General features: G+C 35.9%; 1 protein-coding gene and 1 pseudogene across 1 annotated transcript in view; both read left to right on the top strand.

Moving 5' to 3' along the window:
- Positions 1 to 17,324, top strand: part of Thsd7b (thrombospondin type 1 domain containing 7B) — an 873,729-nt gene that overhangs the window by 502,685 nt on the left and 353,720 nt on the right. The window contains exons 11-12 of the mRNA XM_048345548.1: positions 5,024 to 5,153; positions 9,801 to 9,904. Of these exons, the coding sequence (XP_048201505.1) occupies positions 5,024 to 5,153; positions 9,801 to 9,904 (234 nt within the window). The remainder of the gene's footprint in view (positions 1 to 5,023; positions 5,154 to 9,800; positions 9,905 to 17,324) is intronic.
- Positions 11,278 to 17,324, top strand: part of LOC125350078 — a 64,802-nt pseudogene continuing 58,755 nt past the window's right edge.

The raw sequence follows: 17,324 nt of genomic DNA, 5'->3' as shown, positions 1-17,324 counted from the left end.
AGTCCGTGAGACTTTTATCTCCAATTAAGCACCAGAAAACTGGAAGTGATGATGTGCCTTAAATTGGTAGAGCACTTGAGCAAAAGAGCTCAGGGACAGCTCTCAAGCCCCCAGTTAAGACCCATGACCAAAAAAAATGTTCATTACACATGAGAAGCTATATGACCTACCAGACAAAGATCATCACCAAAATTATCTCCACCTCCATGAGAATGTAAATGAAAAGCAAGTCTTGCTTATTTCTTACACATAATTATTTTCTTTTACACAGAGGCCATGCATCTTCTCCTTGCAAAGTCACCATTATCATGCTCTGCATCGACTTCACAAATCTACTTCACTCACTTTTCTTATATAGTTAAATTGGAGGGTTGGAAGGCTGGGCTGTTAGTGTTTGAGAGTTTCCTTGTTTTTTTCTTAGCCTCTCTTCTCTGTCTTCAAACCATGATCAGAGGTTGTCTCAGGCATCTGTTCCTTGTATCACAATTTTCCTCCACGATTGCTGAAGTCATTGTCCTCCATTGATCCTAAAACTACTGTGACATATGGCTATAAAGAAGAGACGGCGTAAGAAGACTACTGAATGTCCTGCTTTGTGTATATAAACTGCCTACTCTTGACTTTGCCACCAAACCACTACACAGTGTCTGTCATAACAGATGCTGTTACAAAAATTGGTAGGATTACATCATAGGGAACAAGAGACTATTTCAAAGTTATCTGCTGAATATGACCTCTTCAGAGTTCAAGGAAACACACACACACACACACAAACACACATACACACACACACACACCCCAAGTACCAAACACATCCTGGCAGTATTCGCTTGTGTTAAAGTCCTTCCTCACTCAAAAGTACATTTTACTTCTATAAATTACAACCAGTTTCAACTAGAAGAAATCTTTTTGTTTTTTGGTTTTTTTTTGTGGTTTTTTTTTTTTTGCCAGTCCTGGGCCTTGGACTCAGGGCCTGAGCACTGTCCCTGGCTTCTTCCCGCTCAAGGCTAGCACTCTGCCACTTGAGCCACAGCGCCGCTTCTGGCCATTTTCTATATATGTGGTGCTGGGGAATGTTTGTTTTCACTACAGAAGCCATCCTTTTTCAACCTCCGCTTGAACAACTGCAAGGAATAAAAATCAGTGCAACATTTTAATTCAGACTTTGAAGTGTTTATCTGGAGTCTCATCACAAAAGCAGAATACCTGTGTGTGTGTGTGTGTGTGTGTGTGTGTGTATGTGTGTATGTATGTGTGTGTATGTATGTGTGTGTGTGTATTTGTAGGGGAAGTATGTATCATATTGTAGGTCTAGCCCTCTTTAGGATTTCTCTGAATAAATTGAAAGAATATTTTTATTTGTTTTGACTGTCTTCAATCTTTATTTATAGATTCATAAGATTATATTTGAACAACTGCACGTATACACACAAACTCACATTCATATATACATTCTAAGTTAATTAATCAATTTCAGAGCAACTGCAGTGTAACTAGAATTAATTGAAAGTGAGGAAAGAGTCTTTTCCCTAAAAGCATAATTAGTTACAAAAATTGTACCACCCAAATGACATTAGATTTTATAATATATAAAGCCATTTCTGTAATTTTATACAATTTATTTCTACACTTCTCATAGAGACTTCATGCCATTTTAAAGGGATAATTACAATATTCCTTCTATTTAATTACTACCTCTCTCCTGGTAGGAAACAAGTGGCTATTCAATGGAGCAACTGAGGAAAACAGAAAAGCTGTGTGCATGGATGATGTGACATTTTGGAGATGAGGTTTAATATTTGTGCTAGTAACAGGCAGGAGCCTGAAAGGTGATAGAAGTACAGTTAGTGGAATCAAATAAAGTAGCTGTAAACAAATGTCCTTCACAGGAGCTTCAGTTCTGGTAGAAGAGGAGCCAATCTGAACTGACCCATAAGAAGGAATCTAGTAGCATAGTCCCTGTCTCCTCATGCCCTCTTTTTCCTCTCATATTCTGCTCCATTCTCTCTCATGTGCCAAATACAAAATGAACCAATGGCCAAGGAGGAAAATGATGCATCCCTTTATTCAATAGTTCTCTGGGTATTTAAAAACTTAAACAGGGATAAGGAGGGAGTCTGCAAAACTAATCGGAACTTTCCCTTACATCCCCACTTCTAATTCAAGATCATGGACTGGGCAAGTGTCCTTCTCCTTTTCTTCCCAAGGGTTCACTAAAAATAAAATGCTTTATAAGTTAAGCACTGGTAGGGCTGGGAATATGGCCTAGTGGCAAGAGTGCTTACCTCGTATACATGAAGCCCAGGGTTAGATTCCCCAGCACCACATATATAGAAAATGGCCAGAAGTGGCGCTGTGGCTCAAGTGGCAAAGTGCTAGCCTTGAGCAAAAAGAAGCCAGGGACAGTGCTCAGGCTCTGAGTCCAAGTCCCAGGACTGGCAAAAATAAAAAATAATAAATAATAATAAAAATAAGTTAAGCACTGGTGACTCATGGTGACTTATAATCCTAGGTACTTAGGAGGCTGAGATCAGGAAGATTGCATTTCTCCTGTGGGTACAAAAATGTTCACAAGACCCTATCTCAATCAATAGCTGGGCATTGTGGCTTGCACTTGTCATCCTAGCTTGGTGGGAGGCAGAGACGTGGGAAGTGTGAATACCCAGACCAGACTGGGATCAAGTCTTTGAGACTCCATGTCAGTGGAAGTAGTTGGGTGTGGTGGTGGTATGGCCTGTCACCCCAGACACAATGGAAAGCTTAGCATAGTGGTCCAGACATGTATCTGTGCAAGAAGTGGCTTTTATCCATGAAATAGTGCAAAAAGAAAAAAAAATCTGGAGATATGGCTTACCAGAATGCAACACCAGGACCACCAAAGGTGGGAGCAGGAACAGCTTAATAAAAAGAACTTTAAAGGCCCTAATTCCTTTTCCTTAAAAAAAAAAAAAAAAAGGTCATCGCTAGGCAGAAGGTCTCAGCTGAATTACAGAAGATAGTCATTTATGTACAAATAGGAAATGATGACATGGCATGTGGAATCCTGGGCTCACTTAGAAGGAAAGTGGCTGCCAAAGAGAATTTCTATCAATTCAGAAAGATTCTGCAAAGCCACTGTGGCTGGGCTGAGGGGAATACATGCTAAAAGAGTAGGGTTGAAAATATACATGTTATTTAAGGTTTGTAAGTGACTAATAGATGCATAAATAGCTATGTGATTATTAAAAAAAAAGGTAGTGCAAAGTAAACTGTCATCATTTACTGCAAAAAGTCAATAAATAATGTCTACAATTTATAAATCAGGAAGTAACAGCGTTAACATATTATTTATACATTTGGCGGCAACCACAGAAAACTAAATATAGAAACAACAGTTATAAGTGATCCCTCTGGGGAGGAAGAGGGAGAGTTAAGAGAGCTTGGGTTGTGGGTCAGTAGCTTCTCCTTGCTAGGTCTTCTTGTAGTAATGACTTCAAAAACCCACTTGCATACATGATTTCAAGACATTTTCCTTTCTTCGGTTTTTCTCCATTTAGTTTACTTGGTTCCTAGAAATTAACTTCTAAGCATGATAAGGTCTATTACCTGTCCAACACCTACCCATGAACCACATTTTCTCCTGTACTTTCTCTTCATCTTTATATCTCTCACTATGCATTTTCACTTCTTGGATTCCTCCTGTGTACATATAAGCCACATACACTCACATCACCTTTCAAAATTCACTGGCTTTTTTTTCAGTAAACTGCTTGCCACTTCTAAGACTCAGCGCTCGTTCTTTGACCTGAAATTATTTTATCTATAGCTTCCACCACCCTGGTTAAACTCCAACTCCTCTGTGAACTACTTTTGGCTCTTGAAATAAAAAAATTTCTGTCTGCTACAACTACCTAACACTACATCATTGTTTGACACTACTGACATTCTGCAATATTTTGTCACTAATTGTGTGCACATTTGGCTCTTTGTTAACCTATGCAATTTTATGTTTTATAGGGATAAATTTTTTTACTCATCTACTGTGCAGCTAGTATATCTTTGACTTAGTAATTGAAATACTTGGGAAACACTGAAACTGTAATTGACATTTTGGTCAGTGTTGATTTTGAAGGTTTCTGAAGATTGTGAAATGAGTGCTCTAGAACATTAATGGGAGCATGAGTGGTCTTTTTATTGAGCTACCCATTAATACTTTTATTTCTCAGCAAAATCTCAAAATAAACAGAATTTTATGCCTTGTCAATTTTAGTGCTTTTTTTCCACCTTCTAATTACATACGTACTGACTATAAGGAACAGGATATATAATAAACAAATATCCATAAATAAACAGGCTACCATTAATTTTATAAGAGAATTTTATTATATAAAGCTTAGGGAGAGAAAATTATTACGCTAGGAATTGAATCAATAATAAAACTTCTGTATCCCCAGCTGATGTGTTTTTTTTTTTTTTTGGCCAGTCCTGGGCCTTGGACTCAGGGCCTGAGCACTGTCCCTGGCTTCTTCCCGCTCAAGGCTAGCACTCTGCCACTTGAGCCACAGCGCCACTTCTGGCCGTTTTCTGTATATGTGGTGCTGGGGAATCGAACCTAGGGCCTCGTGTATCCGAGGCAGGCACTCTTGCCACTAGGCTATATCCCCAGCCCCCCAGCTGATGTTTGACATGAATGAGAGTCTGAGGGTCCTCAGATCATTATGCCATGTAACACTTGCACTGTGGTAATGTGTACTCTAATTCATTTTAAATACATCAAAACTATGTTTTGGAGTAATATTTTCCCATTGGAACACATATTTTTGACAATGTGATTGCTATAGTGTAACAGAAATGTTAATAATGTAGAGTGTAGTGCTGTGTCTATGGCTATAGTGTAGGGCTAATGGAAGTGAGTTTGAACATTTTGGTTCTACTTTGAACATGTGCTTAATGTCCCCCTGATTTTAATTTTTATAACTGCTGACTAGATTTTGTTCTACATCAACAAAGAAGGCAAGACAATTTTATTTCTTCTTTACTTCAGGAAATGCTACCATAAAGCAATCAAGATACAGGATTATCATTCAAGAAGCTGCTAATGGAGGCCAAGAGTGTCCAGATACCTTGTTTGAAGAGAGAGAGTGTGAAGATATCACAGTATGTCCTGTATATAGGTAAGCAACTGCCTTTTCAAATTATCACTGAGTGTAACTCACAATGTAATATATGTCTTTTTCATGAATAATAATAATAAGGCCATAGTGTAGATCATCTAATAATACTGCATTGGTTTTCCTTTTGGAAAACTGGATTGGTTTTAAAAAGGGCAAAGAATATGAATGTCTAGTTAGTAGAGGAAAAATCTAAACATGTTTGATTTAAATGAGCTACTGGACTTCTGCCAAAGCAGTTTTCTGGATTATGATCCAAAAAAATTCAATATGAGTTCTGTACCAGGAAGAAATACATATGCACATAGCATCTGCACAAGCACTCACAAATTAACTTGAATTTTCTGGACTATTATTCAGAAACCAGTTTTAAGGATACAAACAGTCTTCCTCATGATTCATAAAAATATACAAATAGAGGCATAAAATTCCATTGTGTATATGTACCACAGTTTCCTGATCCATTCGTCTACTGAGGAGCATCTGGGTTGGTTCCAATTTCTAGCTATGACAAATTGTACTGCGATGAACATTGTTGTGCTGGAGGCTTTAGTGTGTTCTTGTTTGTTGTCTTTTGGGTAGATGCCCAAAAGTGGGGCTACTGGATCATAGGGGAGCTCTATGTTTAGCCTTCTGAGGAATCTCCATACCATTTTCCAGAGTGGCTGAACCAGTTTACATTGGCACCAACAATGAAGTAGGGTTCCCTTTTGGCCACATCCCCTCCAACATTTGTTATTGTTAGTTTTCTTGATGAAGGACATTCTTACTGGGGTGAGATGGAATCTCAATGTTGTTTTGATTTGCATTTCTTTTATGGCCAGTGATGTAGAGCACTTTTTCATATGTCTCTTGGCCATTCTCATTTCCTCATCAGAGAAGTCTCTTTTTAAGTCTTTAGCCCACTTGTTGAGGGGGATATGGGTTCTTTGTGGTTTTCTTTTGGAGAAATGTAATTTTTTTAATTCTGCATGTTTTAGATATGAGGCCTTTGTCCATTGTATGGGCAGTAGGATCTTTTCCCAATCTGTGGGCTTTCTGTTTATCTTACAAGCTATGTCCTTTGCCCTGAAGAAGCTCTACAGCTTGATGCAGTCCCATTTGTCCATCTTTTCTTTGATTTGTCGCATTTCTGTGTCTTTGTTAAGGAAGTTCCGTCCTGAGTCAAGGAGCCCAAGCGTTTCTCCTTCTCCTTCCTTTAGTGTTTTCAGGGTATCTGTTTTAATTTCGAGGTCTTTGATCCTTTTGGAATTGATTTTGGTGCAGGGTGATATATAAGGATCTAGTTTTAGTTTGTTGCATGTGTTGAACCAGTTTTGTCAGCACCATTTGTTAAAGAGGCTATCTTTTTTCCAGACTATTTTTTTAGAGATTGCCCCATTCGTAAGGAAATGGAACGACTTGGAAAAAATTATACTAAGTGAAGTGAGCCAGACCCAAAGAAACATGGACTCTATGGTCTCCCTCATAGGTAATAATTAGCACAGGTTTAGGCTAGTCACAGCAGAGGATAACAAGAGCTCAATAGCTATACCCTTATGAACACATAAGATGATGCTAAGTAAAATGAACTCCATGTTATGGATACGACTGTTATATCACTTGTAATTACTTTCAACATGCCATGTGAAACCGTAGCTTCTATTGTTGATGATCTTCTTGTATCCCCTTCCTGTGGTTGTACCCACACTATCACTGTATTTTATCTGAGTACATTGGAAACTGTTTGTACTGGTATTAGAACTAGGAAAATGAAAGGGAATATCAAAATTAAGAGACAAAGGATAAAAAGACAAACAACTCCAAAAGCAATACTTGCAAATCCATTTGGTGTAAATCAACTGAACAACTCATGGGGGAGAGGGAAAAGGGGAGGGGGGAGGGGCGAATGAGGGAGGAGGTAGCAAATAGTACAAGAAATGTACCCAAGGCATAATGTATGAAACTGTAACCTCTCTGTACATCAGTTTGAAAAGAAAAAAAAAAAGAATGTGGAAACACAGAGTTCCACTAGTCTTTGACTTTAAAAAAAAATATATACAAATAGACACATGAAAATACATAGACACACACAGAGATGTACAGACATAAGGAAAGTACTTTCCTCAATCCATTGTTCTAATCTTAAAATGTTTAGCAAGGAAACATGAACAAACTGGATATGATGATAAATTCCTATAATCTGAGCATTCATTCAGGCTGAGGAAATAGTATATGAAAGAAATAATATAAGTATATCTCTCTATATACATATATATGCATGTATGTATACATATACATATGTGTATATATGCATATAAATATATGTATATATGTATATGTGTATGTATATATATATGGGCCAGCATGAGCTTAATCACAAGACATTCTCTCAAAAAATGAAAACAAGTATAAATTCTTAGTCCATTAGTGATATTTATGAATGTTTTAAACATTTTGTTGCATTACTACCCTAGACCTTTCATTTATGTTCTGTTTGAGTTGGAGGGAGAGCCTTTCTATCTTCTTCTGAGCTGACTTTGAATTTGTAATTTTCCTATGTCCACTCCCAAATACCTGGGATTATACTTGTGCACCATTGTGCATGGCAAGCATCATATAGTTTTTTGTGACACACTTAAAAAGTGCCTTTAGTGAAAATACCTAATGTTTTATTGAATTATTTGAGATGATATAACTGAGAGCTATGCAATTAAGAAATAATTTATTCAGGAAAATACAAGTTATTTCTACCTTCAAAGAAAGTCCTCAATTTAATGTTTAAGAGTGTCATTGAAGAAGTCCAACTGACTATTGATTTTATCATGTCTACTGGCATTGTTTCTAACTGATGACCAATTTAGAGAGGATGTAAGTAAACCCTGGGATCATGTCCAGACTGCTGCTTTGTCCTCACTAACCACAGGAGCTTTGTGGTAACACTGCCAATGTTACTCCTTTTATGCCATTTATAAATATTGAAACTTCTGATCCCAGAAAAAGAGCTCTCAAGGAAAGTAGCCAAGTGAAAAAAATGCCAAATCTAATATTATTAGACATGTTTATGAACCTCAGGCTATTATAATCAATTGAAATCTTAGGATCTAATAGTGGGCTGTTCTATTTGTCCGCTCTCTACTATCCTGGAGCACTTCAATTAGAGTACTTGTGTTTGAACTAGTTTCTGTTATTGACCTCCTGCCATTTCCCCCAGAATTCAGTTCCACTGTGTATGGGTTGAATGATTTTGTCATGTTTATTGAGGCAAATGTGTGCGAGTTGATCTAATTATTCTTTATATGCTTTAATTTTGACCAATATGGTTTAAAAGTGTATTTTGCTTTCCTATACATAAGAATGCTAATGAGGAATTTATCTCAAGAAACAGATTAAAGTAGTTGTTTATCATCGTCTCTTGAGTCTTCTCTTTTGAACTCCATTTAGGGAGCCATAGTCACATGTTTATTATTAAATGCCTATTTGATTTGAACATCTTTATTTGAAATATCTAAAGATATAAGCACCTATATCTCAATATGGCTGAGTAACCAGGGTTTAAAACTAGATACTGGCCTATACTGATTTGGCTATCCTCAGACTATCACTTTGTCTGAACTAAGAATCATCATCTCAAATCTGAGAATTTAACCAAAGAACTTTTGAAACTCTGTCCATTTGTATCTATGTGAAACACTAAACTAAACTGAAAACTTAATTCATTTCCGTCTAGGAAACCTATGTAAACTCAATTAAGAAATCAAAATAAAATTACTTACCAGAGCTAAAAAGCTGTACCTAAACCATTTATTGTATTAGCTTTTGTGATTTTTGAAACATCTTATGAATAGCTGAACTCACAAGTGTTGGCCAGGATGCCTGGCTTATTTCCAAAATAGTCTTGCTAAGTTTTTAACTGAGCTGGCCTTGAACTGTGATCTAGCCACTTTCAGAGTAGCTGAGATTAAAGGTATCTCATTAAGCTCATTCCTTTTTTTCACTTACTTGAAGTAGATATTGCCTGTCATCCTAGCTACTGAGGACGCTGAGATTTGAAAAGCCAGCCAGGGCAGGAAACTCTGTAAAATTCTTAGCTCCAATTAACCAACTAAAAACCAGAAGTGGTGCTGTAACTCAAAGTGTTCGGTTTGAGTAAAAATAGCTCAAGAACAGTGCCCAGGCCCTGAGTTCAAGCCCCATGACTGACCAAAAGAAAAAAAAAGAAAAGGAAAAATAATAAAGCTGAGAACCATGGGTGCAAGTTTATACCCCAAGGTTTGAAGACTTCGAACTTCTAGGGAGCATTCTTTCTTCATTTGTCAAACTTTTTAAACAATTATAAATTCAAAAACTCCATATTAATCTGTGCTTCTAATGTGTGTTGCTGTTTTTCTATATGAACTAAGGCTTACATTCAAAATGTTCACATTCTAAAAAGCAGGATGTCTACCTCACTCATGAATGTGAATGAGAACAGAAATGCCATCCTTAGTGCTTGCTAGGGTTTGACCCTATGGCATGAATTTCAAGTCCATTTTTGTTGAATTATCATGTTTACATCTTTGGATTTCAAATTGATCTATCCAAGCATGAGTGTGTGTGTGTGTGTGTGTGTGTGTGTGTGTGTGTGTGTGTGTGTTGAATATGCTAATCTTCTATTATTTGAAATCACAGATGGAAACCACAAAAATGGAGTCCTTGTATCTTAGTGCCAGAGTCCATCAGGCAGGGAATAATGGGCACCGGCGAAGACTGTGGAAAGGGGTTACAGACAAGAGGTAAGGAGATTTTATAATATTCTCCTCCATGTGTAAGTCAAAATCATGTTACACTTACAATGTGTTGTTTATGTTTATATTTGACTAACATAATATTATTGGATTGAAATTTGAACATATGCATTTTATGTAGATCTCAGTTTCCTTTTGCATTAGTTAGGAAAAAATAGTTTCTTTTTTAAGCTATGACTATACACCTTACGACTGAAACAATGTAATCAAGTATCGATTTTCAGTCATAGCCATGCTCAATGGTAATGTTGCAAATGTATGTTGGATATCAGCCAAGAAATGGAAGATAAGCCAGAATCAGACCCAAATGTACATTATATTTCATACATTGTAGTTTTTAGGTACAAATTCAAATGTGAATAGAAGTATAACTGAATCAATTGACAAATCCTAATGGCCATAATCATTATGTGCATACTATATATTGTATATGTAATACAAATGGGAAGGAACTATTACATTTTCTGGAAGACATTATGGCTTCTGTAGCTGACTAGAAGTGCCTTTTAGTCTCAATGACTACTACAAAGGATCCAAAATAATGGAGAAGCACACAGAGGCTCATCACACTGATCATAGATATTTTTTATTCATAATCTTGATGTCAGTTATGCCAGGATTAATGCTTTATTCTTAAAATCTGATCACTTCGCGACTACATGCATGGTCACATTCAGATTGTACATTGTGAGACCAGCTGTATTATATTGAGTTTTATAAACAGTGTTCTTCAAAACATAGAATTAAGTTTTTCTCCTTCCACAGGCTTATACTATGAAGTGTATTCCTGTCTAAACATTGATACTTGTGTTTGGCTGGGCAGATAATTTGATTCAGAGCAGATAAGAGGCTACCTCTGTGCGAATTAATATGGAAAACACTATTTCTTTAAACACTTTCACTTACTTTTCCCATATCAAACAATTGCTGTAATAATGTGGTCTTTATGGACAGGTTTTTTTTTGTCTATTTTGTGTTGGAAATTTTGTTATAAAACGTCTTAATTCATAATGCTATTGTATAATAATGTTTTAAAATTACAGAACCAACTATAAATTATTCAGTGCTAGGCATTTTTTTCCTGAGTGATATTGATACAGATCACATCAAAAGAAAATTATTTCACCAGCCCTAGAAGGATTCTACCTGGGATCCCAGTTTAAATGGATTACCAGTTGATTGCTTCATAATTTTCTTGGTTAGATACATAACTGAATCGAAATTTTTAGTTGTTGGATAATCTATATTTTTAGAATGTTAAAGTAGGTCACTGATTTTGAGGTAATAGAAAACAAGTTGAGTTTTCCCCCACTGCTGCGTGTGCCTTCCACTGGCATGTGTGCCAGCAATCCCCGGCAGTCATGGAGATTGACCCTGTCAAGGAGCTGGACAAGGAGGAATAGCTGGCGAGGCCACACTGTAAGAAGAAGGAGTTGCAAGCAAAAATTCAAGTTATAAAGAATGCTGTTCCCAAGAATGGCAAAAAGAGGAGGAAGCAACTCACTGAAGAGGTTGCAAAAATAAATGAAACAGAAACATAGAGAGGAGCTAGAGCAACTGAAGCTGGCTTCTAAAGAGAATGAGATAGATTCTATTGCTGTTAACATTTCATACCTGGTAACTGAGCATCACCTAGGATATGAAAAGCACAAAAGAGACAGGGAAAAAGCTGCATTGGAAAAGGAGCAGAAAGAGGAATAGCTGAATCTGAAATTGAGAATTTATCTGGCACTGGACATGTGGAAATGAGAAACTTACTGAAATACTGGCAGCCAGAGAGTTGGAAATGAAGCATATTCTGTCTGCCACTGTATGTAGAGAACCATTGAGGACCTGAAAACACAGGACTGCACCCTAACTATGGAAAAGTTGAGAAGTCAAACTGCTGAACACATTCAAAGCCACAGGGACAACTTTCTGCCATTTTTAAGGAACCCTAATGAAGGAGACATATACACACCACATGATATGATCATGTATTTAAAGCACCCCATAGACTCTACTGCCAAGTTACTTGAGCCGATCCAAAACTTTGGCAAAATATCAGGATATAAAATAAATCCTCAAAAATCAATGCCTTTTATGTATGTTAACAATGTGAAGACTGAGGCTGAAATCAGGAAAGCAACTCCTTTTGCAATAGCCTAAAAAAAAATACTTAGGAATAACCGTTAAAAAAAAAAAAAGTGAAAGACCTCTAAAGTGAAAATGTTAAAAACCTGAAAAAGGAAATTAAAGCAGAACTAAGGAAATGGAAAAACCTCCATGCTCCTGGATTGGGAGGATTAACATTGAGAAAATGGCAATACTGCCAAAAGCTATGTACAAATTCAATGTAATACCCATCAATATCCCAACACCAGGCTTAATGAAATAGAGGAAACAATCCAAAAATTTATATGTAACAATAAAAGACCCCAAATAGCAAAAACAATAATTTAAATTCAAATTTTATTTAAAGTAGTTGTACAAAAGGATTTCACTTGATTTCAGTGTCACCCCTTACATTGTTCTTTGCCCATCTTTCTCAAAATCATCTGTAATTTTCAAGTTACATTTTACTGTTTTTATATATGTATATTGTATATAAATGACTATTTTCCTATCCTTCTTCTCTCTAGTTATCTTTAGTTATGGGTTTTTTTTTTAACATAAAATACTAGTCTCAGAGACAGGACATAAGCTAGAGATCCTAATGGAAGAAATAAATCTGGACAGAAATCAATTTGATATGATTTGATAGTTTTTTTTAATTTAAAATAACTTTAAAAACATCCTAGTAAGAAATAGTGGCACAATGTTTTAACAAAATTGTCTTTATAAAATCATCCCAAGAACAGGGCACAGTAAATTTTGCTTCACATAAACCAGGAGCCTTCTGTATCCCAGATCACAAGAATTCAGGAAGTAAATGTAAGTATAGCAAGTTTCTTTGCATAATAACATTATGACCAAGAACTGGCTGAGGTGAGGGTGTAGAGGTTGAAGAGAAACAAACTCTGTCGGAGGCAATTCTAGAAAGCCATTATGCTGTAAAGAAGTGAGCATGTTTGTGTGCGCACGTATATACATGTGTTATGTCTGTGTGTGTGTGTGTGTGTGTTTGTGTGTAAGTTAGGATACTAAAAACAAGATGGGGCTGGGAATATGGCCTAGTGGCAAGAGTGCTTGCCTCCTACACATGAAGATCTCGGTTCGATTCCCCAGCACGACATATATGGAAAACGGCCAGAAGGGGCGCTGTGGCTCAGGTGGCAGAATGCTAGCCTTGAGTGGGAAGAAGCCAGGGATGGTGCTCAGGCCCTGAGTCCAAGGCCCAGGACGGCCAAAAAAAAAAAAAAAAAAAAAAAAAAGAGCATTTGCCAACCACGTAAAGAAAATTATACAAATATATAAACATATATTTACATGAGAAATTTATATAATAAGAAATTTATATAAGAAAACTATGTAAATATATAAGTAAACCATGTATATAATTTTAAGATTAATATATCCTACATATAATATGTAACATAATATATATGTGTAATCAAAAGAGCATTTGGAAATCTGAATACAGACCATGGAGCCAAGTCCTCTCCTTCATTTTTTACTTTTCCTCCTGCACAATCAGGTTCCTGCTACTCCTGATCTGTGAAAGCCTATTTATTTATTTCCTGAAGAAATAGAATCATAGTGGCTGTGTACATTGAACAATAGGCAGAGGAATGTGAATAGGTGAGTCTAGGTGGAAATAAAGAGGAGAAATTGGAAGTTTCAGCAAGAATTCATTCTCCTTCACCCCCTAGCTAGCTTCAGCATGCTAGATGTACAGCATTCACCCAGAAACACCCAGGCAGGAGGTTGGTGTTTCTTCCCTAGGGATAAGCTGTTCTATTAATAATGATGTCTACGAATAAACAAATTAAAAGACATTTGCACATTGAATATTCTTGTAGCAGCAACAATCACACCAGGTGCCCACCATCTACCTCAAAATAATCTATTTTTAGTCCCTTTTGAGCATACTCATACCCAATTATGAATTACTAGATATTAAAAATAAAAACCTCCTGTAAGAAAGGAAGTGAAAAGTGAATAGAAAAAATATACAAAATCAATATAGGAAATTGAACACCAAAGTCTCAAGAGTTTAGGAAAGAGAAAACAATGTAAATGAGGAAAAATGCCACAAATTATAATACAAAATATAAGATGAGGAAAACTCCTATTTATGAAAACTGTACATATAAATTGATGATCAAAATGATCAAAGAGACATTATTAAGTGAGGCTCCAGCACATAACACAGTAGCTTGATGTTAAAAGAGTAATTAAGACAGCATAACTTCACACTATAAAATTTAATATCGTCTGCTAGGATTATCCTAGACATGAATTAATTATTCTTGATGATGGAAACCATAGAGTCTATGTTTCTTTGGGTCTGGCTCACTTCACTTATGATTTTTTCCAAGTCCTTCATTTCCTTATGATTGGGGCAATGTTATTCATGCTGATAGATGCATAACAGAAGATCACAATAGTTCAATAGCTATGTACATATGAAGACATAAAACGATGATAAGCAAAATGAACTCCAAGCTATGGAAACAAGTGGTTTGTTGTTGTTGTTGTTGTTGTTGTTGTTGTTGTTATGTTCAACAAACCATGTGAAAATGTGCCTTTTTCTTTTGTATTTCTTCCCCATGGTTTTACCCCTGATGTCACAGTAACTGTCTTCGGTACCCTGGATATTGTATATATGTGTATTGGAACTAGGGAAGGGAAGGGGAAGGGGAAAATTGGGAGACAAAGGATAAAAGAGAAACCAATGCAACAGCAATACTTACAAAACTGTATGTTGTAAACCAAGTATATAACTCATGGAGTAGGGAAATGGGGAGGGGACAGGCTGGAGGAAAATGAGGGAGGAGGTAACAAGTAAGAAAATAAATGTATGCACTGCCTTACATATGAAACTCTAACCCCTGTATACATCACTTTGACAATAAATAAATTAATTAATTTTTAAAAGATCTTAAAAAAAACATTAATATTGGTGCCAGAAAGCAAAAGGAAATATAGAAATGATTATCAAGTATGGACTGAGAATCATTGTTAGAATTCCTATCAATTTTTTAAAAATATTAGGTAAGGTAGCAGGAAACAAAATATCCACAAGTACTTTCTCAGTGCATCATGTTTCAGCAAGGACCTAGAGGATATGCATAATCAAAGACCATGAACAAACCACAAAACTAGATACCTTCTCTAGGAAAGGAGCCATTTTTATTCTAAGGATGAAAAAGAAAGGGAGTATCAAGACAAAAACAGTCTACAAACTTACATTGTGGCTTAAGTGGGTGGGAGCATAAAATCAATTAAGTGTCTGCAGGGCAGCTTCCAAATAAAAAATGGGAAGACTAGTTTATTTTTTAGATTGGACTTAGACAATTTACTGGGAAGCATTGCACAAGCATAAAAACACTTACCCATTTTCAAACAAACTTCAGGAAATGCAAGTTATTATCAGAGGTTTAGTCCAGTATATATCTGCAGCTATTCAGTGAATAAATCATATGTCCCAAAGACAGAAACATTATATGTTCCACAAACATTGTGATGGGACAATATTTGTAGGGTCTAGGGCATTTTTATTCCCAAGAGAACATAAATTTTAAAAATTCAATGTTAAAGACTTAATTTATGGAACCTGGGAATACACAGTAGATGATACTATAACAAGTTCTAAATTAATGATTCAAGGTAAGGAATTAGGGGGATATGTCTCTAATCTCGGCTACTCAGGAAGAAAGAACAGAAGGATCACAAATGCAAGGCCAGTTGAAAACAGAGGTAGAGAGACCTCTTCTAAAGAAAAAAAAATTAAAAACCCAAATAACCAAAATCTTCAAGGATATAGCTCAAGTAATAAGTTACCTAAGATGTCTGAAGATCCCAAGTTTGATTCCTAGCACTGCCAAAATATAAGTAAATAAAGAAGTTAGATTAATATTTGCTCCATCATTATGCAAATGTACATATACATATATTATTATACAAATTAAGCTTAAAAGGAGTTATTTAATATTCTAATTATTTAAGTGACTGCATTAGAAATTGTTGGACTAATTAAGTCCAGGAAAGAAAGTAGGAAATATGGATATTTCTTGTAGAGAACTTTCTGCCATCTTCATTTCTAGCTGGGTTTTGTTTTTGCATGCACATTTGTAAGGTTGAATTACCAAAGATATGGCCATATCTTAACCCTTTTAACTTGAGCATGTATCTTTATTTAGAAAAAGCTGTTTGTAGATGCAGTTAAAGTAAATTTCTATGAAATTATCCTAGATTGTCAGAGTGGGCCCTAAATTTAATGATAATTTTCCTTACAAGATACAAAAGAAAATAGGAAACATTTGCATGTGCAGCCAGAAGCCAAGCAACTGGAAGCTGCAAGATGCAAAGACAGTTCTTCCTCAGATCCTTTGGAAAAACTGATGCTGATGCCTTGACTTCAAATGTTTGGCCACTAAACTTCAATCTAGAAAATATTCTTTTTTTTTCAGCCACCCTTAGGAAATTCATGCAATTAGTTATTAATTAAAAATAACTATAGATTAGTTATAATTAATTTGACAGTGAGCTTTTAATTGTTCTGTGAAGGAACTTTACAGGAGTTCCTAGAGGCTTAGACTGTCATTCAGCTTCCCTATGAAGAGTTGCTCTATTTTCTTCCATCCATTCCAATGGATGTACTGAAAATTGTAATTTTCTCTTAGAAGATCCTTTGGCACACAAAGGGAGCATGAACTCAGAACTTAGGTTCATAATAAAATCAGTTTGTGGTTGTAAATTCTCAGGGGACATTGTTTCCTCCTGTAGTCTTGAAAACGTCTTGAGTTGCAAATAGCCTTTCTGGGACCTTTTTTCCTTTTTCCTGGCAAGCTTATTTCTAGTCATTTCACCCCTAGATATTGAGGACTAACTAGCCTGTGATCATTACTGCTACTAATAGACTATTAGGGGTCTCTTTATCAGGCTTAGGTGTTTTTTTTAACAATACAGTATGCAGCCATGAAAGCAGAAACACATATGTATAAGATTTGATATAAGCCCTTGGGAAAAAAATGTTGTTTTACTTGCCTTGAAGGGTCCCATGCTTTCAGTCCATTTGGCTTTGATAAATTCCTATCTTTTGGATCAGTCCAGAAATAACAATAGAAGTTAAAAATTTAAACAATGTTTATGTTTTTTCTTTTGAAAGACCTTTCAGGATCCTTAAGCCCTAGTACAGCCAGTAATACAAAAATCACTTATTTTATTCACTTGAGGTTATGCTGTTGACTTGTTTAATTGGTACACAGTGAAGAATGTATTTATACAATTCTCTTCAATTAAGAAAGAAGAGAAAAAGAAAGCA

This window comes from Perognathus longimembris, chromosome 4, assembly GCF_023159225.1.
Source record: "Perognathus longimembris pacificus isolate PPM17 chromosome 4, ASM2315922v1, whole genome shotgun sequence".
NCBI lineage: Eukaryota > Metazoa > Chordata > Mammalia > Rodentia > Heteromyidae > Perognathus > Perognathus longimembris.
Note: the sequence above shows the minus strand (reverse complement) of the source record. Positions and strands in the feature narration are given on the sequence as shown.